We start from the raw sequence: 24,479 nt of genomic DNA on the forward strand, positions 1-24,479 counted from the left end.
TGCCTTGATGTTGTTTGATCTACTCACCGGCCTTTGAAAAAGGCAATGTAGACCGGGGAGGAGTAGAAGTTGACAAACTGGAAGATGAAGACCTTGAGAATAAACATGTCCTCATATTTCGTCTGTGTGCGGTGCATCTCTGTTGATATGACAAAGCAAAAAGAATGAGCAAACATTGGTAATTAAATCACAGATTTATCTTCCATTAGAGCGACGATTGACAAGAGCCGGACTTGCTGACTCACCCCAACGCGTTAAGATCTGGGCAAGGTAGATGTAGACCCGGGAGAGCATGAGGATCACCAGAAGGTTCAGCACGGACCCTGTGAGACTGGCTATCCGACCAGCCTGCCGAGATAGGTACAGTACTATTATTATTAAAATAATATGATTTAATGAAATTATATTATATACAGTGCATTGACTTTTTTCACATTTTGTTACATTACAGCCTTATTCTAAAATGGATTAAATCGTTTTTTCCCCTAATCAATCTACACACAATATACCATAATGACGAAGCAAAATAAGTTTTAAATATGACGTTTACATAGGTATTCAGACCCCTTTACTCAGTACTTTGTTGAAGTACCTTTGGCAGCAATTACAGCCTCAAGTTTTCTTGCGTATGACGCAACAAGCTATATTAGGGGAGTTTCTCCCATTCTTCTCTGCAGATCACTGCACAGCTATTTTCAGGTCACTCAAGAGATGTTCGATCGGGTTCAAGTCTGGGCTCTGGCTGGGCTACTCAAGGACATTCAAAGACTTGTCCCGAAGCCACTCCTGCGTTGTCCTGACTGTGTGCTTAGGGTCATTATCTTGTTGGAGGGGGAAGCTCCTTCTCCCCAGTCGGAGGTCTTGAGCGCTCTGAAGCAGGTTTTCATCAAGTATCTCTCTGTACTTTGCTCCGTTCATCTTTCCCTCAATTCTGACTAGTCTCCCAGTCCCTGCTGCTGAAAAACATCACCACAACATGATGCTGCCACCACAATGCTTCACCATAGGGATGGTGCCAGGTTTCTTCCAGACGTGATGCTTGGCATTCAGGCCAAAGAGTTCAATCTTGGTTTCATCAGACCAGAGAATATTGTTTCTCATGGTTTGAGAGTCTTTAGGTGCCTTTTGGCAAACTCCAAGTGGGCTGTCATGTGCCTTTTACTGAGGACTGGCTTCCGTCTGGTCACTCTACCATAAAGGCACAAAATGGGCCCCGAGTGCTGCAGAGATGGTTGTCCTTCTGGAAGGTTCTTCCATCTCCACAGTGGAACTCTAGCGCTCTGTCAGAGTGACCATCAGGTTCTTGGTCACCTCCCTGACCAAGGCCCTGCTCCCCCAATTACTCAGTTTGGCCGGGCGGCCAGCTCAGTTGTAGAAACATCTCAAGAATGATCAATGGAAACAGGCTGCACCTGAGCTCAATTGTGAGTCTCATAGCAAAGGGTCTGAATACTTATGCAAATAAGGTATGGTTTACATTTTTTATAAATTAGCAAACATTTCTAAAAATCCGTCATTATGAGGCTGTAATCGCTGCCAAAGGTGCTTCAACAAAGTACTGAGTAAAAGGTCTAAATACTTATGTAAATGTGATATTGCAGTTGTTTTTTAAAATATATTTTCCAACATTTCTAAAAACCTGTGTTTTTCTTTGTCATTATGGGGTATTGTGTGTAGATTGATGAGGGAGAAAAACAATTGAATCAATTTTAGAATAAGGCTGTAACGTAACAAAATGTAGAAAAAGTCAAGGAATAATACTTTTCAAAAGTTTGGTGTCACTTGAAATGTCTTTGTTTTTGAAAGAAAAGCAAATTGTTTGTCCATTAAAATAACATCAAATTGATCAGAAATACAGTGTGGACATTGTTAATGTTGTAAATGACTATTGTATACATACATTTATAATGACTATATATATATATATATATATATACAGTTGAAGTCGGAAGTTTACATACACTTAGGTTGGAGTCATTAAAACTCGTTTTTCAACCTCTCCACAAATGTCTTGTTAACAAACTATAGTTTTGGCAAGTCAGTTAGGACATTTACTTTGTGTATGACACAAGTAGTTTTTCCAACAATTGTTTACAGACAGATTATTTCACTTATCAAAATTCCAGTGGGTCAGAAGTTTACATACACTAAGATGACTGTGCCTTTAAACAGCTTGGAAAATTCCAGAAAATGATGTCATGGCTTTAGAAGTGTCACGTCCTGACCATAGTAAGTTGTTATTTTCTATGGTAGAGTAGGTCAGGGCGTGATGGGGGGTTTTCTAGTTTAAGTTTTCTATGTTGTTATGTTCTAGTTTTGTATGTCTATGTTGGGTTGTTCTAGTTTTGTATTTCTATGTTGGGCTGTGTTTGGGATGATCTTCAATTAGAGGCAACTGGTCATCGTTGTCTCTAATTGGAGGTCATATTTAAGTTGGTGTTTGTCCCACCTGGGTTTGTGGGAGATTAATTTTGAGTAGTGTGTGTTTCACCTCTGCGTCACGGTTTGTTGTTTTTGTTAGTTCAGTTTATTATTTATGTATCGCATAGTTTCACAGTATAAATAAAATGTGGAACAACACACACGCTGCACTTTGGTCCGCTCATTCCTACGACAACCAGAATCTCCCACCACCAAAGGACCAAGCAGTGTGATCAGCAGGACAAATGGACTTGGGAGGAGATATTGGACGGGAAAGGACCCTGGAGGCAGGCTGGGGAGTATCACCGTCCTAAAGAGGAAATCGAGGCAGCAAGAGCGGAGCGGGGATACTACTAGGCACTATACCAACCACGAGGCAAGTGTGAGAGGCAGCCCTCACATTTTTTTGGGGGGGGGCACATGGGGAGATTGACAGAGTCAGGTTGGAGACCTGAGCCAACTCCAAGTGCTTACCGTGGGGAGCGAGTGAAGAAGCAAGCACCGTGTTATGCGGTGATGCACACTGTGTCGCCAGTACGTATTCACAGTCCAGTGCGATCTGTGCCCGCGCCCTGCATTTGCCGATTCAGGTTGAGCATTCAGCCAGGAAGGGTGGTGCCAGCTCAGCTCTCCTGGTCTCCAGTTCACCTTCTCGGTCCAGGATATCCTGTGCCAGCGCTGCGCACTGTGTCGCCAGTGCGTATTCACAGCCCAGTTCTTCTTGTGCCAGCTCCCCGCGTTTGCCGGGCGAAAGTAAGCATCCAGCCAGGATGGGTTGTGCCAGCTATACGCTCAAGACCTCCAGTGCGCCTCCACGGCCCAGTATATCCTGTGCCTGCCCCACGTACCCGGCCTCCAGTGAGTCTATCCAGCCTGGTATGCCCTGTGCCTGCTCCACGCACTTGCCCTGAGGTGCGAGCCACCATTGCCAGCCCCCCGCATCAGGCCTCCAGTGCGCCTGCCCAGTCCGGGGTGTCCTGTTCCTGCTCCCCGCACTTGCCCTGAGGTGCAAGTTACCAGTCTGGCGCCACCTGTGCCAGCCCCACGCATCAGGCCTCCAGTGCGCCTGCCCAGTCCGGGGTGTCCTGTTCCTGCTCCCTGCACTCGCCCTGAGGTGCGTGTTACTAGTCTGGCGCCACCTGTGCCAGCCCCACGCATCAGGCCTCCAGTGCGCATTCCCAGTCCAGAGCTTCTGGCGACAGTTCCCAGTCCAGAGCTTCCGGCGACAGTTCCCAGTCCTCCTGAGACGGCCTACAGTCCGGAACCTCCTGAGACGGCCCACAGTCTGGAACCTCCTGAGACGGCCCACAGTCCGGAGCCTCCTGAGACGGCCCACAGTCCGGAGCCTCCGGCAACGTCATCCAGTCCGGAGTCTTCGGCGGCGGTCCACAGTCCGGAACCTCGGGCGGCGGTCCGCAGTGCAGAGCCTCCGGCGATGATCTGCAGTCCAGTTCCTTCTCCGACGATCCACGGTCCAGTGGTAGAGAAGCAGAGGGTTCAGTGGGCAGAGCGGGGGTTGCGCCCCGAACCAGAGCCCCTCCTCTGCAGGAGGATCCGCTGGATAATAAGGTTCTGTGTACTGCACCAGAGCCACCATAAACACTTGTCACCCTCCCTACCCTCCCTTTTTTTAAATTTTTTAATTGCATTCGGAGTCTGCACCTTTGGGGGGGGATACTGTCACGTTCTGGCCATAGTAAGTTGTTATTTTCTATGGTAGAGTAGGTCAGGGCGTGACAGGGGGGTTTTCTAGTTTAAGTTTTCTATGTTATGTTCTAGTTTTGTATTTCTGTTGGGTTGTTCTAGTTTTGTATTTCTATGTTGGGCTGTGTTTGGGATGATCTCCAACTAGAGGTGGCTGGTCATCATTGTCTCTAATTGGAGGTCATATTTAAGTTGGTGTTTGTCTCACCTGGGTTTGTGGGAGATTAATTTTGAGTAGTGTATGTTTCACCTCTGCGTCACGGTTTGTTGTTTTTGTTTGTTCAGATTATTGTTTATGTATCGCATAGTTTCACAGTATAAATAAAATGTGGAACGACACACACGCTGCACTTTGGTCCGCTCATTCCTACGACAACCGTGACAAGAAGCTTCTGGTACATACATATACAGTTGAAGTCGGAAGTTTACATACACCTTAGCCAAATTCATTTGAATAAAGTTTTTCACAATTCCTGACATTTAATCCTTGTAAAAATTCCCTGTTTTAGGTCAGAAAAAAGTATTTGATCCCCTGCTGATTTTGTACGTTTGCCCACTGACAAAGAAATGATTAGTCTATAATTTTAATGGTAGGTTTATTTGAACAGTGGGAGACAGAATAACAATAAAAAAATCAAGAAAAATGCATGTCAAAAATGTTATAAATTGATTTGCATTTTAATAAAGGAAATAAGTATTTGATCCCCTCTCAATCAGAAAGATTTCTGGCTCCCAGGTGTCTTTTATACAGGTAACGAGCTGAGATTAGGAGAACACTCTTAAATGGAGTGCTCCTAATCTCAGTTTGTTACCTGTAAAAAAGACACCTGTCCACAGAAGCAATCAATCAATCAGATTCCAAACTCTCCACCATGGCCAAGACCAAAAAGCTCTCCAAGGATGTCAGGGACAAGATTGTAGACCAACACAAGGCTGGAATGGGCTACAAGACCATCGCCAAGCAGCTTGGTGAGAAGGTGACAACAGTTGGTGCGATTATTCGCAAATGGAAGAAACTCAAAAGAACTTTAAATCTCCCTCGGCCTGGGGCTCCATGCAAGATCTCACCTCGTGGAGTTGCAATGATCATGAGAACGGTGAGGAATCAGCCCAGAACTACAAGGGAGGATCTTATCAATGATCTCAAGGCAGCTGGGACCATAGTCACCAAGAAAACAATTGGTAACACACTACGCCATGAAGGACTGAAATCCTGCAGCGCCCGCAAGGTCCCCCTGCTCAAGAAAGCACGTATACATGCCCGTCTGAAGTTTGCCAATGAACATCTGAATGATTCAGAGGACAACTGGGTGAAATTGTTGTGGTCAAATGAGACCAAAATGGAGCTCTTTGGCATCAACTCAACTCGCCATGTTTGGAGGAGGAGGAATGCTGCCTATGACCCCAAGAACACCATACCCACCATCAAACATGGAGGTGCAAAAGTTGTGCTTTGGGGGTGTTTTTCTGCTAAGGGGACAGGACAACTTCACCGCATCAAAGGGACAATGGACGGGGCCATGTACCGTCAAATCTTCCCTCAGCCAGGGCATTGAAAATGGGTCGTGGATGGGTATTCCAGCATGACAATGACCCAAAACACACGGCCAAGGCAACAAAGGAGTGGCTCAAGAAGAAACACATTAAGGTCCTGGAGTGGCCTAGCCAGTCTCCAGACCTTAATCCCATAGAAAATCTGTGGAGGGAGCTGAATGTTCGACTTGCCAAACGTCAGTCTCGAAACCTTAATGACTTGAAGAAGATCTGCAAAGAGGAGTGGGACAAAATCCCTCCTGAGATGTGTTCAAACCTGGTGGCCAACTACAAGAAACGTCTGACCTCTGTGATTGCCAACAAGAGTTTTGCCACCAAGTACTAAGTCATGTTTTGCAGAGGGGTCAAATACTTATTTCCCTCATTAAAATGCAGATAATTTTATAACATTTTTGACATGCATTTTTCTGGATTGTTTTGTTGTTATTCTGTCTCTCACTGTTCAAATAAACCTACCATTAAAATTATAGACTGATCATTTCTTTGTCAGTGGGCAAACGTACAAAATCAGCAGGGGATCAAATACTTTTTTCCCTCACTGTATGTAAGCTTCTGACCTATTGGAATTGTGTTACAGTGAATTAAGTGAAATAATCTGTCTGTAAACAATTTTTTGAAAAATTACTTGTGTCATGCACTAGGTAGATGTCCTAACCGACTTGCCAAATCTATGGTTTGTTAACAAGAATTTAGTGGAGTGTTTGAAAAATGAGTTTTAATGTCTCCAACCTAAGTGTATGTAAACTTCCGACTTCAATTGTATATACTGTATATATACACATATATACACGCTACCATTCAAAAGTTTGGGGTCACTTAGAAATGCCCTTGTTTTTGAAAGACTAGTTGAGTATCTGGAGCATCAGCATTTGTGGGTTCGATTACAGGCTCAAAATGTCCAGAAACAAAGAACTTTCTTCTGAAACTTGTCAGTCTATTCTTGTTCTGAGAAATGAAAGCTATTTCATGCGAGAAATTGCCTAGTAACTGAAGATCTTGTACAATGCTGTGTACTACTCCCTTCACAGAACAGCGCAAACTGGCTCTAACCAGAATAGAAAGAGGAGTGGGAGGCCCCGGTGCACAACTGAGGAAGTGGACAAGTACATTAGAGTGTCTAGTTTGAGAAACAGACGCCTCACAAAAGTCCTCAACTGGAGTTCATTAAATAGTACCCGCAAAACACCAATCTCAACAGGTGACTCTGGGACGCACGCACACACACACACACACACACACACACACACACACACACACACACACACACACACACACACACACACACACACACACACACACACACACACAAACACACACACACACACACACACACACACACACACACACACACACACACACACACACAAACACACACACACACACACACACACACACACACACACACACACACACACACACACACACACACACACACACACACAGCATACTACCCTGCATCCCACTGCTGTCTTGCTTCTGAAGGAAGCAGAGTTGACCCTGGTCATTCCCTGGATGGGAGACCAGATGCTTCCTCTTGTCTAAAAAAATATCCCCATTCCGCCAGGGCAGTGATTGGGGACATTGCTCTGTGTAGGGTGGCGTTTTTCAGATGGGACGTTCAAAAAAGATCCCATGGCACTTATCGTAAGAGTAGGGGTGTTAATCCCAGTGTCCTGGCGAAAATCCCAATCTTGCTCTCATACCATCACGGTTACCTAATCATCCCCAGCTTACAATTGGCTCATTCATCCCCCTCTTCTCCCCTGTAACTATTCCCCAGGTCGTTGCTGTAAATGAGAATGTGTTCTCAGTCAACTTAACTGGTAAAATAAGGGTAAAAATATATATTTTTTATCAAACTGGGTGAGTTTACATCTTCAATCGCATGTTATAGCGTCACCATGTGGCCAATTGACATGGCATTGCTTGAGAGGGTATGGCCCATGGGACTTTACCATCACGCCAAGTTGCACCCTCCTAGGCCTTACCATTTCACAAGAATTTGCATGTCCTTGACTGAAGATGTGTAATAATAATGAATGTCAACAAATACAATAGGGTTTCATCCAGCTTTGCTGCTTGAACCCAAATAATCTAGAGTCAATTTCTGCGCCCCCGTGGATATCTAATTAACATAATAAACAAATCCCCATTCTGATCTGTCTGTTTCAGCTAGAGATATGAGTTTTTGCATGGGCTGCATCTCAGTCACCGCATCCGCCAATGTCGGCATTCCACATCTGCTGTGGAAGGTGGCAGAGCTACAGTGCTGTTTGTCAGAGCAGAAGACATCACAAATATCTTTTTTCTCACCAAAACGTCTGTAGCATCCGAAATGGTTTGGGCTACAAACTAATATGTTTTACTCAACGACCCCCATAAGTGTCACGGGACTCGTCTGATGGTATCCCGGTGCCGTGTGAATGGGGCATTTCCATGTCAAAGGAATACGAATAATTCCATGGTGATTTATTTAAAAAAAAAATTGCTTCACTTCAAAGCATACTTAGTTTTGATTTATTTTTGGACTATCTGTTTTTCTATGTATGAATCTGTTATTCATTGCGTTTGTAGGGGCTAACAGTAGTAAGGCCAAATTCATCAAATATTTTTTTCTCCAGTATGTTGTCTGAGAGCAATAGTCTTTAGAACTTGTATTAATCATTGTCCTGTTAATGGTAGAAGAACAGTTTCTAATTACACTAGAATGGTGCAACTATAGTGGGTTTTAGGTCTAGAAAGGGACTCACAGAAAAGATCAAGAAGACATTGTGAGATTTGTAAATGATGATGCTCAGAATCACCCGGTACAGGATGATTGCCACCACAAACATCAGCACTACGGATACCTGTGGGCGACAAAAATGCATCAAAGATAAAGTTAGGACTTTTCGGGGATTCTTGATTAATGTAATTCATTAGTCATTAATTCATGTCATCATAAGTTGACTTCCTATCTCACATGTCATCAGGGATGGGCATCTCCAATCCTGGAGGGCCAGAGTGTGTGCAGACTTTTGTTTAAGCCCAACACATCTTATTATACTAATCAAGTGCTTGCTAATTACTTGCTAGTCACGTGTGCTAGTGCTGGGCTAGAACAAAAATGTGCACCCTTGTGCAACCCCAAGGTAGGATTAAAGAACATTGTCCTGCAGCACCTTACCATGATCATGATGACCATGCCGCCGGTCAGGGTGCGGTTGAGGCGGCGTCGCTTTGGGAAGTAAGGCTCCTCTGCACCAGTCACAGGGTTCCGCAGGGTCATAGGCGCTGTGGCAGTGAACTCTGGCCTTGGGCGCTCCTGGGTCACAAAGGGTTAAACGGGAACAACATCCAAAATCTGTCATTCCTTATTGCTCCATGACAGAAAATCTGAGATTGTGCATCTTAGAAATAGTTTTCACATACAAACTTGAAATGCCTGAACTTAGGATCGATTGGGCTTTCCAAAATAATATAATTACTGAGATCATACTGTACTGTACTGTACTGTACCTCAGTTTCCTGAAACTCTGAACAGTCCCATCGGTGGGCCAGCACTGCACTGGTGCGCTTCCAGTATTCCAGGAAAGTGACAGCCCATAGAGCCATGAAAATACTGAAGAATACCGTTCCCCCATTGTCAAATAACAGCCCTGCCTGTGAAGAGAGGATGGCCATACAGTATGTAGTAAAACGGCATGGGCAGTGGGCACACAACGTATTCACACCTCTTGACTTTCTCTACATTTTGTTTTTACAAAGTGGGATTCAAATGGATTTAATTCTCTTTTGTCAACGATCTACACAAAATAAAGTTGAAGAACAATTCTAACATTTATGAAAAAAAAAACACTAATATAGCTTGATTCGATAAGTATTGAACCCCCTGAGTCAATACATGTTAGAATCACCTTTGGCAGCGATTACAGCTGTGAGTCTTTCTGGGTAAGTCTCTAAGAGCTTTGCACACCTGTAGGTCCCAGTTTTACTTCAGTGCCTTATTGCAAACAGGATGCATGTTTTGGAATATTTTTTATTTTGTACAGGCTTCCTTCTTTTTACTCTGTCAATTAGGTTAGTATTATGGTGTTACGTTCGTCGATGGAAGGATTGGACCAAGGTGCAGCGTGGTAGGCATACATATTCAATTTATTAAATGAACACCGAAAACAAAACAAATACAAACGAAAACTTAACGTTCAGTAGGGCATACAGCACAGTACCAAAAACAAGATCCCACAAACTAAGGTGGGAAAAAAGGCTGCCAAGTATGATCCCCAATCAGAGACAACGATAGACAGCTGCCTCTGATTGGGAACCATACCCGGCCAACAAAGAAATAGAAAAACTAGAATGCCCACCCAAATCACACCCTGACCTAACCAAATAGAGAAATAAAAAGGCTCTCTAAGGTCAGGGCGTGACATATGAAGTAACTGCAATGTTGTTGTTCCATCCTCAGTTTTCTCCTATCACAGTCATTCAACTCTGTAACTGTTTTAAAGTTACCATTGGCCTCATGGTGAAATCCCTGAGCAGTTTCATTCCTCTCCAGAAACTGAGTTAGGAAGGACACCTGTATCTTTGTAGTGACTGGGCGTATTGACACACCATTCACCATAATTCATAATTTCACCATGCTCAAATGGATATTCAATGTCAATATACCAATAGGTGCCCTTCTTTGCAGGGCATTGGAAAACCTCCCTGGTCTTTGTGGTTGAATCTGTGTTTGAAATGCACTGCTCGACTGAGGGACCTTACTGAGGATTGTGTGGGGTAGTCTTTCAAAAATCATGTTAACACTATTATTGCATACTGAGCCAATGCAACTGCAATTATATGACATGTTAAGCAAATTTTTATTCTTGAATGTACTTAGGCTGGCCATAAAAAAAGGGGTTGAATACTTATTGACTCAAGATAATTATTCAAGACATTTTAGCTTTCCATTTATATTAATTCTAAAAACATAATTCCACTTTGGCATTATGGGTTATTGTGTGTAAGCCAGTGACAGAAATATCTCAATTTAATCCATTTTAAATTCAGGCTGTAACACATAAAAAATGTAGAAAAAGTCAAGTGGTGTGAATACTTTCTGAGGACACTGTACACTAAAACACACACAGTAAGTACAATCAATCATGCCATCACACATGCATGTGAACACACACACACACACAGACACACATACATACACACACACACACACACACACACACACACACACACCTTGAAGGTGGTACAGATGCTGGATAGGTTCCAGTAGGAGCAGATTTTGCACAGAGGACACATGACAAATTCATCCTTGCTCTCACAGATCTCCCGCCTATGGGACAGAGAATAGACATTCAGAAAATGACCTTTGGTGATACAGTGAAACCCTGTTTGAACACACACCTGAGCAGAGTTTAACTATTAGTTCTTACACTTGTTAAGGTGTGGAAACAAAAACAGAATGTTCACAACCCTGGCGGAACCCTCAACACGGATTATGGTGGGCGAGGCTTAAGAAGAGGAGTGACATGCTTGGTTGAAGTCGTCCGCTGTCATACTCACGCTGGCGCATCAGTGACCATCAGCCAGAACCCAAACAGAAAGACCAGTGTTCCGACCACAGCTGCTGGGAGCAGCCAGCCTGTGTAGAACCCTACATGGAGGTAAGAGAGAGAGTAAGCAAAAGAAGAGTCATTTCATTATGTCTTGTGATGTGTGTTGTGTGATGTGGGTTATTTGATGTGACGTAAGTCTTGGGATGATATTTTTGCCAAGGAGCTTGTTCTTTGTTGTCTAGCAAATTTGAAAATGTCTCTTTATGGGATATTTAAGCTTAGCTAAGCAGCAGGTTGACGTTTATTGGGATGCGTCTTGTCCTGGTGGCAGAACTGAGCGATTTCCCCTAGATGTGCTCTGCAATGTCAAAATTGGCTAAATTGTAAAAATTCATGAAAACCAACATTTGCTTTTTGGTCTTAATTTAAGGTTAGCGTTAGGCATTAAGGTTAGCAGTGTAATTAAGGTTAGGGTTGACTACAGCATTACCCCCAAAATTGAGGAGACAGGTGGCAGCGTGAGGAGGTAAGGAACTGGTCTGTCTGCCCAATATAAAGGATCAAAACTGGCGGAGGAACAAAAATAGCATAAATAGGAATTAATACCAGTTTAATTTGAGGACCAGGATGTTGACAGCTGTGCCATACTGATTGCAAAATATCTGGGAAGAGATTTTTCATGTACCAATACCATGGCACAGGTTGTATAAGATGATATATAAAACGACGCAAGATGTTGAATATTTGGGCATACAATCATCGCAGCTCTGCAGATTTTGTTGTGAGGTCTCAGAATCAATACTATTTGTTCTGGTATTGCCCTCAGGTAGCTTGTTTCTGGTCTCAGGTTCAGTAAAGGCTGAAAAAGCTAAATATTAATGTAAAATTGACCATAGAAATAGCATTGTTGGGAGATCTGGAGAGACCTGTTCAGTCAATTATTAATACATTACTACTCTTTGTAAAAGTATTTATCTTCTACTCGCAATCTGTAGATTCTATTTGATTTGATTGATTCAAATTGTATGCTAAATATTACAGAAAAGTTTAAAGATATATGGTGCGTATAAATCCAAAGTGGGTAGCCAGCAGAGATAGGTCTCAGATGGTTGAGGGACAGCTCTCGGGGAACTGTGGGAGGATCTTGGATGGTTGGTGGCCTGGCGGTTGGGAGCTTGGGCCGGTGGCCTATAGGTTGCTGGTTCGGATCTCCATTTTGACTTGGTGGGAGATCTGTCGACGTGCCCATGGGCAGGGTGTTTGACCCTGGTTGCTCCTGTGGGTTGCTCCTGTGGGTTGCTCTGGATGGGAGTCTCTTAGATTACTGAATGTAATGTAAATGTTGAGCAGCTTCACTGCAGGTACGTTTATATGTTTGTTTAAATGTATGTTTAAATTATTATAAAATGTATGTTTAAATCATTATTATTTTAATTAGGTTTAGGGTTAGGATTAAAATATGATTTTATGACTTTGTGGCTGTGCCTGCTAATGACCACTCTACAGAGCTGCCTCCAGTACATGAGTCATCCAAAAAAATGCTAGCCGCTTCTAAGACGAGTACTCCTCCAAAAGCCAGACTCTACTTCAAGCCAACAAAACCCTGCCAGTGAGAATGCTTACCCAGCCAGGCAAAGTACAGTGCAATCTTCTCTCCATAGTACTCTCGGATGTGGTCCAGTGGCTGGTAATTCTTCCAGCTGGCCCAGCGAGCCCAATACTGGTGGAGGATCTGCCTCATGCTCAAGGACTGAGGGTCCACCACCTTCCCCTCTGGCATCTGAAATGGACCCTGCAGGAACATCGTAGGACAGAGTCAGACGGTGGATAACTATTCAGGTTTTGGAGTTACAGTCAGAGTCAAAGGTACCATGCCCATTGTGACTTGACATTCAGTGACATGAGACATCACAACATTTATGTCCCGTTTATGACAATATTATGACATGAATTTCAAATACAGTGTTACCGAAGGATATTCATTGTATACAATCACAAGTTGCAATTTATTTTATACAGATATAATCCAAAAACATAAATTTTGCTCATCAGAGCCCCCTCAAAAACATTAGGGGCATGACTCCTCTGGTTACAGTCAAGATGAATGCTTGATTTAACATTACAGGGTACGATTTATAAGATTAGTGAGATTTACAGTTATGTTTATCAGAAGATTCCTGGGTATGGGCGTACAGTAATGAAATCATACTCACTCACACACACACACACACACACACACACACACACACACACACACAGTACCAGTCAAAAGTTTGGACACACGTACTCATTCAAGGGTTTTTCTTTCTACATTGTAGAATAGTAGTGAAGACATCAAAACTATGAAATAACTTATATGGAATCAAGTAGTAAACAAAAAAGTGTTAAAGAAATCAAACAAATATTTTAGATTCTTCAAAGTAGCCACCCTTTGCCTTGATAGCAGCTTTGCACACTCATGGAATTCTCTCAACCAGCTTCATGAGGTAGTTACCTGGAATGCATTTCAATTAACAGGTGTGCCTTTGTTAAAAGTTAATTTGTGGAATTTCTTTCCTTCTTAATGAGTTTGAGTCAATCAATTGTTTTGTGACATGGTAGGGGTGGTATACAGAAGATATCCCTATTTGATAAAAGACGAAATCCATATTATGGCAAGAACAGCTCAAATAAGAGAAACAACAGTCCATCATTACTTTAAGACATGAAGGTCAGTTAATCCGGAAAACGTCTAGAACTTTGAAAGTTTCTTCAAGTGCAGTCGCAAAAACCATTAAGCGCTATGATGAAACTGGCTGTCATGAGGACCAACACAGGAAAGGAAGACCCAGAGTTACCTCTGCTGCAGAGGATAAGTTCATCAGAGTTACCAGCCTCAGAAATTTCAGCCCAAATAAATGCTTCAGAGTTCAAGTAACAGACACATCTCAACATCAACTGTTCAGAGGAGACTGTGTGAATCAGGCTCTCATGATTTGCTGCAAAGAAACCACTACTAAAAGACACCAATAATAAGAAGACACTTGCTTGGGCCAAGAAACACGAGCAATGGACATTACATCGGTGGAAATCTGTCCTTTGGTTCCAATCACCGTGTCTTTGTGAGACGCAGAGTAGGTGAACGGATGATCTCCGCATGTGTGGTTCCCACTGTGAAGCATGGAGGAGGAGGTGTGATATGTGGGGGTTGTAATGGATATTTTTATCAATAATGAGGAGGGACAAGGTCAATCACTAATCAGATTATTAACTTTATTAAAATAATTTATTGATAAGGGAGCTGGTCACAATACCCACACAAAAATGAATAGAGTGAGAGCCTAATGATTCTGAGTTGGGCCTTGCCATATATAGCCCAACCTTGTTACATTTTCTTAATCAACCACAACTGTCTCAATGTGTCGAACTAACCGATAGTCTTCTGTGTTCTCGTACCGAGAACTGTTTGCTCTTAGAATAGAGGATAATGAGAGACTTGTTCGGAACAAAGATATCTCATTCCGAATATGCAAGTTTCAGACTTACAGGGGGTGGGAGTAAGAACACGAGATGTGCACAGCCGTGGTGGATTTAGATATAGAGTTAGGTGACAACAGCATCTTAGATAACACAACCAGAGTAACAGGATTGTACATAAATATCATTCTTTTTTTACACCTTTATATTACTAGGCAGGCCAGTTAAGAACAAATTCTTATTTTACAATGACGGCCGTGATACAGCCCGGGATTGAACCAGGGTCTGTAGTGATGTCTCTAGCACTGAGATGCAGTGCCTTAGACTGCTGCGCCACTCGGGAGCCCTTAAAGTAATGATGGACGGTCGTTTCTCTTTGCTTATTTGAGCTGTTCTTGCTATAATTTTATACCACCCCTACCTTGTCAAAAACACAACTGATTGGCTCAAACGCATTAAGAAGGAAAGAAATTCTACAAAGTAACAGGTGTGCCTTTCTTAAAAGTTGATTGAAATGCATTCCAGGTGACTACCTCATGAAGCTGGTTGAGAGAATTCCAAGAGTGTGCAAAGCTGTCATCAAGGCAAAGGGTGGATACTTTGAACAATCTCAAATATATTTTGATTTGTTTAATACTTTTTTGGTTACTACATGATTCCATATGTGTCATTTCATAGTATGTAGAAAGTCAATGCAGAAAATAGTAAAAAGAAGGAATGAGTATGTGTGTCCAAACTTTTGACTTATACTGTACATACAGTGCCTTCGGAAAGTGTTCAGACCCCTTGACTTTTTCCAAATGTTGTTACCTTACAGCCTTCTTCTAAAATGTATTAAATCGTTTTTTCCCTCAATCTAAACACAATACCCCATAATGACAAATCAGAAACAGGTTTTTAGATTTTTTGGCTAATTTATTCAAAATAAAAAAACGGAAGTATTCAGACCCTTTACTTAGTACTTTGTTGAAGCACCTTTGGAAGCGATTATAGGCTTGAGTCTTCTTGAGTATGATGCTACAAGCTTGGCACACCTGTATTTGGGGAGTTTCTCCCATTCTTCTCTGCAGATCCTCTCAAACTCAGTCAAGTTGGACGGGGAGCATTGCTGCACAGCTTTTTTCAGGTATCTTCAGAAATGTTTGATTGGATTCAAGTCCGGGCTCTAGCTGGGTCACTCAAGGACATTCAGAAACTTGTCCCGAAGCCACTCCTGCGGTGTCTTGGCTGTGTGCTTAGGGTCATTGTCCTGTTGGAAGGTTGAACCTTCGCCCAGTCTGAGGTTCTGAGCACTCTGGAGCAGGTTTTCATCAAGGATCTCTCTGTACTTTGCTCTGTTCATTGATCCTGACTCCCCACAGCATGATGCTGCCACCACCATGCTTCACCGTAGGGATGGTGCTAGGTTTACTCCAGATGTGACGCTTGACATTCAGGCCAAAGAGTTCAATCTTGGTTTCATCAGACCAGAGAATCTTGTTTCTCATGGCCTGAGAGTCTTTAGGTGCCTTTTGGCAAACTCCAAACGGATCTGTAATTTGCCTTTTACTGAGGACTGGCTTCCGTCTGGCCACTCTACCATAAAGGTCTGATTGATGGGGTGCTGCAGAAATGGTTGTCCTTCTGGAAGGTTCTCCTATCTCCACAGTGGAAATCTGGCGCTTTGTCATTGTGACCATCGGGTTCTTGGTCCCCTTCCTGACCAAGGTCCTTCTCCCCCGATTGCTCAGTTTGGCCAGGTGGCCAGCTCTAGGAAGAGTCTTGGTGGTTCCAAAAGTGTTCCATTTAAGAATGATTGAGGCCACTGTGTTCTTGGGGACCTCTAATGCAGCAGACATTTTTTGATACCCTTCCCCAGACTTGTTTTGGTACTCTTCCCTAAAAACTAGGGATGCACAATATATCGGTAAGCATATCAGAATCTGACAATATTAGCTAAAAATGCCAACATCGGCATCGGCCCGATGTCGAGTTTAACGCCGATGTGCTAAACCCATGTTAAAGCTGACGTGCATACTTACATAACGTAGGTATATGACGTAATGACGCCACAAAAAATGTAGAGCTATACGTGCAACACAGCATTCCTAACCTAGCCCACAATGTCTGCTGTGTGGATCGAGCAGTCAACAAGTCGAGCAGTCATTTGAAAGAGTAAGAACATTCCAGTGAGACAACTCAAAGGCGAAATCCATTAACGCCAAGATAATAGAATTCATTTCCCTTGACAATCAATCGCTCTCTGTCGTGGATGATGTTGGCTTTCACCGACTGGTGGAGCACCGGTACACACTACCAAATAGGCGCTATTTTTCAGATGTTGCCCTACTGGAGTTACACAGTATTGTTGAAACGCACATCCATGAGCTACTTTTAATGGGCGTCACTGCTATTAGCTTCACGACTGACATTTGGACCAGTGATGTCAGCCCCATGAGCATTATGAGTCTGACAGCACAGTTGGTCGACAAGGATTTCCTACTGAGGAAAGCATGCTCAAGAATGTGCCTGTTCTCATACCGCTGCTGCCATTTCAATGGCATTTGAGAACATGTTTGAAACTTGGAAACATGAACACTCCAAGCTCGATTCGAACAACTGACTCGAGAAAAAAGCTAAACTGCGTCTGCAGCAGACGTGATACCCTGTCATGGCATTGAGAAGCCTGCTCAACAAAAATGCCAACACAGACCGTCCGGTTAACTTGGAAAAGTACTCCACTAGAGGCTGTGAACAAGCGATTCGTGGCATTCTCTCTGAGCCTCTACTGTGTCGCCACCATACTCGATGCAAGGTACAAGGACCGCTACTTCGATGCAGACAAGAAATAGTGTTTACATTAAATGTTACAGACACAGCTGGACAAGATGGAAACGGACACATTGACATTGCGCACCGAGGAAGAGAGGCCACAGATAGACAGAGCTGAAACTTCACTGCTTGACATGTATGATGAAATCCTGGTTGAGACTGAACAAATGAACAGCGAAGCAGCACAGCAAGTAAGTGAAAGAAATACAGTGGGGGAAAAAAGTATTTGATCCCCTGCTGATTTTGTACGTTTGCCCACTGATAAAGAAAGGATCAGTCTATAATTTTAATGGTAGGTTTATTTGAACAGTGAGAGACAGAATAACAACAAAAATATCCAGAAAAATTCATGTCAAAAATGTTATAAATTGATTTGCATTTTAATGAGGGAAATAAGTATTTGACCTCCTCTCAATCAGAAAGATTTCTGGCTCCCAGGTGTCTTTTATACAGGTAACGAGCTGAGATTAGGAGCACACTCTTAAAGGGAATGCTTCTAACCGCAGCTTGTTACCTGTGAAAAAGACACCTGTCCACAGAAGCAATCAATCAATCAGATTCCAAACTCTCCACCATGGCCAAGACCAAAGAGCTCTCCAAGGATGCCAGGGACAAGATTGTAGACCTACACAAGGCTGGAATGGGCTACAAGACCATCGTCAAGCAGCTTGGTGAGAAGGTGACAACAGTTGGTGCGATTATTCGCAAATGGAAGAAACACAAAAGAACTGTCAATCTCCCTCGGCCTGGGGCTCCATGCAAGATCTCACCTCGTGAGGTTGCAATGATCATGAGAACGGTGAGGAATCAGCCCAGAACTGCACGGGATGATCTTGTCAATGATCTCAAGGCAGCTGGGACCATTGTCACCAAGAAAACAATTGGTAACACACTACGCCGTGAAGGACTGAAATCCTGCAGCGCCCGCAAGGTCCCCCTGCTCAAGAATACATATACATGCCCGTCTGAAGTTTGCCAATGAACATCTGAATGATTCAGAGGACAACTGGTGAAAGTGTTGTGGTTAGATGAGACCAAAATGGAGCTCTTTGGCATCAACTCAACTTGCCGTGTTTGGAGGAGGAGGAATGCTGCCTATGACACCAAGACCACCATCTCCACCGTCAAACATGGAGGTGGACACATTATGCTTTGGGGGTGTTTTTCTGCTAAGGGGACAGGACAACTTCACCGCATCAAAGAGACGATGGACGGGGCCATGTACCGTCAAATCTTGGGTGAGAACCTCCTTCCCTCAGCCAGGGCATTGAAATTGGTTGTGGATGGGTATTCCAGCATGACAATGACCCAAAACACACGGCCAAGGCAACAAGTGAGTGGCTCAAGAAGAAACACATTTAGGTCCTGGAGTGGCCTAGCCAGTCTCCAGACCTTAATCCCATAGAAAATCTGTGGAGGGAGCTGAATGTTCGAGTTGCCAAATGTCAGCCTCGAAACCTTAATGACTTGGAGAAGATCTGCAAAGAGGAGTGGGACAAAATCCCTCCTGAGATGTGTGCAAACCTGGTGGCCAACTACAAGAAACGTCTGACCTCTGTGATTGCCAACAAGGGTTTTGCCACCAAGTACTAAGTCATGTTTTGCAGAGGGGTCAAATACTTATTTCCCTCATTAAAATGGAAATAATTTTATAACATTTTTGACATGCGTTTTTCTGGATTTTTTTGTTGTTATTCTGTCTCTCACTGTTCATATAAACCTACCATTAAAATTCTAGACTGATCATTTCTTTGTCAGTGGGCAAACGTACAAAATCAGCAGGGGATCAAATACTTTTTTCCCCCACTGTAGGTTTTGATTATGATTTACTGATAATGGCGACATGCCAACAAAATAACTTTTTGGTCAATGTGTGTGTGTGTTTCAACTATTTAACTGTACTAGAAAGCTTAAAATGCCGCTAAAATGTTAAATATCGGTTATCGGTGTTGTTTTTTTTGGCAAGTAAAATATTGGATATCGGTATCGGCCCAAAATGTCATCTCGGTATATCCCTACTAAAAACCTCTTTTTGCTTTGTCTTTATGGGGTATTGTGTGTAGATTGCTGAGTATTTAAAAAAACAAAATGTGGAAAAATCAAGGTGTCTAAATACTTTCCGAAGGCATACATACATACAGCTGAAGTCGGAAGTTTACATACACCTTAGCCAAATACATTTAAACTCAATTTTTCACAATTCCTGACATTTAATCCCATTAAAATTCCCTGTCTTAGGTCAGTTAGTATCACGACTTTATTTTAAGAATGTGAAATGTCAGAATAATAGTAGAGAGAATGATTTATTTCAGCTTTTACTTCTTTCATCACATTGGTATTCTTCAGCTTGCAAGCCTCCCCCTTTTTCTTCCAAATATAATGATGGTAATTGTGGCCAAACAGTTCTATTTTTGTTTCATCAGACCAGAGGACATGTCTTCAAAAAGTACGATCTTTGTCCCCATGTGCAGTTGCAAACCGTAATCTGGCTTTTTTATGCCGATTTTGGAGCAGTGGCTTCTTCCTTGCTGAGTGGTCTTTCAGGTTATGTCGATATAGGACTCGTTTTACTGTGGTTATTGATATTTTTGTACCTGTTTCCTCCAGCATCTTCACAAGGTCCTTTGCTGTTGTTCTGGGATTGATTTGCACTTTTCGCACCAACGTATGTTCATCTCTAAGAGACAGAACGCGTCTCCTTCCTGAGCGGTATGATGGCTGCGTGGTCCCATTGTGTTTATACTGTCAAGCAAAGAGGCACTGAGTTTGAAGGTAGGCCTAGACTTACATCCACAGGTACACCTCCATTGACTCAATTTATGTAAATTTGCCATCAGAAGCTTCTAAAGCCATGACATCATTATCTGGCATTTTCCAAGCTGTTTAAAGGCACAATCAACTTAGTGCAAGTAAACTTCTGATTCACTGGAATTGTAATACAGTGAATTATAAGTGAAATAATCTGTCTGTAAAAAATTGTTGGAAAAATTACTTGTGCCATGCACAAAGTAGATGTCCTAACGGACTTACCAAAACTATAGTTTGTTAACAAGAAATTTGTGGAGTCGTTGAAAAACGATTTTTAATGACTCCAACCTAAGTGTATGTAAACTTCCGACTTCAACTGTACATACATACATACATACATACATACATACATACATACATACATACATACATACATACATACATACATACATACATACATACATACATACATACATACATACATATGGTATGTCTATGGAGGACACTAACCTCATGCAGGGGGTATGCAGCAGAGAAGGCCTTTTCGCTGAGCAGCCTTTCGATTCCCACCTCTCCTCTTTTTAATGCCCCATAAGGCGTCCGTGCTAAAATCTCATACAGCTAGGTCAGACAAAGGAATGTGTTGTACTGTCAAAGTGAGTAAGTCTATTATTCTACTACTGTAGTGTCAAATATATCAGATGTGTTTATCACATGTTCATTATGACCTCTTTGTATGGTGGTTTGACAATTACATTTCCCTGCATTAATCTAATAGACAGTCATCCAAATGAAGCCATGGTTGAGTGGTAATGCACCGGAGACCGGTGTTCTATCCCTGAGTCCACCCTTCCCACTGTTTCTTCCACCTGCCGTTATCCCCTTCTGATATGCATGCTGTCTCAATAAAGTGTAAAAAACACCCCCAAAATATATTTTTTTAAATAGGATTATTGACCTTAAATAGGGACTGTTTAAACCTAGAAGGATCTGACTAGTAAATCAGGGTAGTGTTCACTGGGCACCAAATGGAAGAAAACGGACGGAAACAGGGAGGGACTAACAATAATTGTCAAATTTCATTTTCAATTCCAAAATGCTTTGAAATGGTTTCCGTTGCCTGCCTTAATGAACTCAACCCTGAGCTCAGATAGAGAGTTACCTGAAGAGTAGAAAGATCCACATTTGTGTGACAGAATCTGCACGGCTGTGTTTCCTTGAAATACCGTATTGGTGACGCTTTTACTGCAAGATACTGATCCAATTTGAAGAATCAAGTTGAAATGGCAAACTCACTACTTGGTGTCTTTGGGTAGTCTTGAAGAACGTCTCCTTATTCTCACTGCCCAGAAACCTGTAGACACAGCCAGGTGGTCATAACATAGTATGTACAGTATATGGCAGGCTTTGATGTTAAATATTGGATATACTCGTCTGTTGCCTAGATTCCACCTCTCTGTAGCAACACCTGCAACTCAAACACAACACTGTGTTTTTATTTACCATGTATTTGACACCATTTAAACCTGAATGTACACATCATGCCTTTTCACCTTCAGGTTAAACGGCATGGCCTGAGGGAATAATACTTTATAGAAGGTGTTTTCTTTGTACAAAACCAGTAAACTGGTTTTAAAACTGGACAAGTGTCTTGCTGGGAAAATCTAAACTGGTCATATTGTTTAACTGTTTCAGGAAGATGTTTAGTTGTGGAAATACAAAGAATTTAGTGTGGTTTGAATGACAGCAGCTGCTAAGCTGGATTTTAACGTACCTTTCCAGTTTGTTGGTGCGAAACATGCAGGTGTAATAGTCCGGGGGCATGCTGGGCACGTCTTGGCTCATGAGGTTTGGGATTTTTGTTTTCTCTAGCATCCTTTCTGACCAGTTGTAGTTTGGTGTGGTTACCATCTGAGGAATATGCAGCACCATTATCTACTTGTGTCCCATTTGTTTCATTTTGTGAACATGTGAGATTAAGCACCCTAAAGCAAGAGTGACCAACCCTCCTCCTGGAGAGCTACTGGGTATAAAGGCTGTTCAGTAGTTCTCCAGAATGAGGGTTGACTAGTGAATTGAAATTCAGTTAATGAACTCAACATTTCTATGTGCATGTTTTCAATTGATTCATTTAATTTCAATTCACTTTGTGAATTGACTGAATTGAAAGCTGAATTGACCCTAATACCAAAGGTCTACATCTCTTGACATGTGACAGGAGAGTAGAAACATAAGAACTGAGTCAACTAACTAACTGACCTGCAGAGGGACCCGGAGACTGATCTCCTCAGCGTAGTAGCAAAGGACACTCCAGGGGGCGCTCAGGAGCACATAGGAGATTTTCTTCTTAGCTTGAAGAACTTCCCGCTAGCGGAGAGGCAAACAGGAAAACAGAAATCACTGACTATGCATGTTTATAAACTGGATACAGCAATGATTTATTTCAACTGATGCTGGATGATAAAACTATTATAATGTAATAAAACATTTAAAAAGTTTCACACTTTTTACATTGTTGGCATAATACAATTATATGGTATTATGCACCGATATTATATGTGGTAGCTTGTTGATTCAAGCACCCAGTAGAAAGGGCTAAGTAAATGACTTGGAAGACAAGCTCTCTGGAAGCCGTGTAAATATTGATAATGTCTTTCTCTTTCCTGGTGAATCCTGGAGTGTGCAACTCACATAGGAACCATGAATGGTATGGGAGCAGTTGTTTATGATGGGTGATGTGTAATTTATTGGGGCAGGAGTTTTTCCAGATAACATGACCTGATCAGGAATAACTCTGGGCCCTGGTTATAGGCTATAACTAGGGCTCAGAGTTTTTCCTAGTCTGGGCAAAAAACTCAGGGCTCTAGTAAATGTAAACGACCCTGTCCCTTAGCACTCGCTCACCATCTCCTGGTCGATGCCGGCTGCTTGAAGTCTGGACAGGAAGTCTTCCCTCCACTTCCTGTGTGAGTCTTGGGTGGCGTGACTTGACTTGTCTTTCTCTGATGCGCCATCCTTCAACACAGCTAAACTCTCCTCCCAAACTAACACAAAGTCTGTGGGACCCAGGTGTATACATGGTATTAACATGTTTAGATATATAAAATGAACATTGTAATTACCAATAAGGCTTAGGCTCTGCTCAGCAAACTTATATTCTCCATAGGCTCTGCTCAGTATCTTTCTCTGAAGCACCATCCTTCAACACAGCCAAATTCTCCTCCTAAATTAAACACAAATTCTGTGGGACCCAGGTATATACGTCATATAAACATGTGCATACCGTACATATACCCCTTCATGCAGTGTACAATTAGCATTATAATTACCGATCGGGCTTAGGCTCGGCTCAACAAACATTCAATCCATTTGTTGAAAGATTTTCAAGCAAGTATATTAATATTTGCACACAAAAATATGCACATTCAATTGTCAGCGGTGTGTTTACATCAAGCTGGCTTGTTGCGAATGCAAAGCTGTTCATAATGGCGCAGTTCACATGAAAAGCACTTTGTTGTATACATTTTCATTTACCGAATGAAAAACAGAAGGTCTATGTGTTTCCATCCCATATTTAACTCTGTTGATAGTTTTGCCACAAAAAGTGTTGCAACAAACAGTAAATGTGGCCATTATGCTCTTTGCACATATGCTCTAGCCAACAGCTCGCAGATACAGTCTAGAGGGTACATGAGGATGTTATGGATAGGAGCGAGATCATTTCTATTTGTCCATAAAAATGGCAGCCAAGCACTGATCATCATCTCACCAGAATACAATATTTATAGGAAATTAGCATCAAGCTCATCACTGTGCACTCTCACCACCATGTGAAGTTCTAAATAAATGATTAGATCTGTAGCCTAATAAAACTGTGCATGCTTTTCCAAGTCTCAGTGGGTGTAGTGAGCACACAACATATTGTTATTCTGTCAACAACTGCATACAGTTGATGGTTATTCCATCAACAATTGTACCAAAACATGGTTTACACTGCCATTTGTCGCATGATATAAAAAAATACTACAGTCACATGACTCAGACGACAAAATAACAGTCAGATGATATCAGCTGGTAGCATATTGTTTTTATAATTGCCACCTGTAATAGTCTGTTGTATAGTGTCACACCCTGATCTGTTTCACCTGTCTTTGTGCTTGTCTCCACCCCCTTCCAGGTGTCACCAATCTTCCCCATTATCCCCAGTGTATTTATACCTGTGTTCTCGGTTTGTCTGTTGCCAGT

At 42.4% G+C, this 24,479-nt stretch overlaps 1 protein-coding gene across 1 annotated transcript in view; it reads right to left on the minus strand.

The window, feature by feature from the left end:
• Positions 1 to 24,479, minus strand: part of ano7 (anoctamin 7) — a 79,040-nt gene that overhangs the window by 42,889 nt on the left and 11,672 nt on the right. The window contains exons 4-16 of the mRNA XM_029714384.1: positions 23,139 to 23,290; positions 22,494 to 22,601; positions 22,009 to 22,145; positions 21,531 to 21,588; positions 20,745 to 20,855; positions 12,843 to 13,011; positions 11,227 to 11,317; positions 10,900 to 10,996; positions 9,178 to 9,321; positions 8,846 to 8,983; positions 8,430 to 8,528; positions 246 to 348; positions 28 to 139 (exon numbers count right to left, since the gene is read on the minus strand). Coding sequence (XP_029570244.1) covers positions 28 to 139; positions 246 to 348; positions 8,430 to 8,528; positions 8,846 to 8,983; positions 9,178 to 9,321; positions 10,900 to 10,996; positions 11,227 to 11,317; positions 12,843 to 13,011; positions 20,745 to 20,855; positions 21,531 to 21,588; positions 22,009 to 22,145; positions 22,494 to 22,601; positions 23,139 to 23,290 — 1,519 coding nt within the window. The remainder of the gene's footprint in view (positions 1 to 27; positions 140 to 245; positions 349 to 8,429; positions 8,529 to 8,845; positions 8,984 to 9,177; positions 9,322 to 10,899; positions 10,997 to 11,226; positions 11,318 to 12,842; positions 13,012 to 20,744; positions 20,856 to 21,530; positions 21,589 to 22,008; positions 22,146 to 22,493; positions 22,602 to 23,138; positions 23,291 to 24,479) is intronic.

This window comes from Salmo trutta, chromosome 26 (assembly GCF_901001165.1).
Source record: "Salmo trutta chromosome 26, fSalTru1.1, whole genome shotgun sequence".
Classification (NCBI taxonomy): Eukaryota; Metazoa; Chordata; class Actinopteri; order Salmoniformes; family Salmonidae; genus Salmo; species Salmo trutta.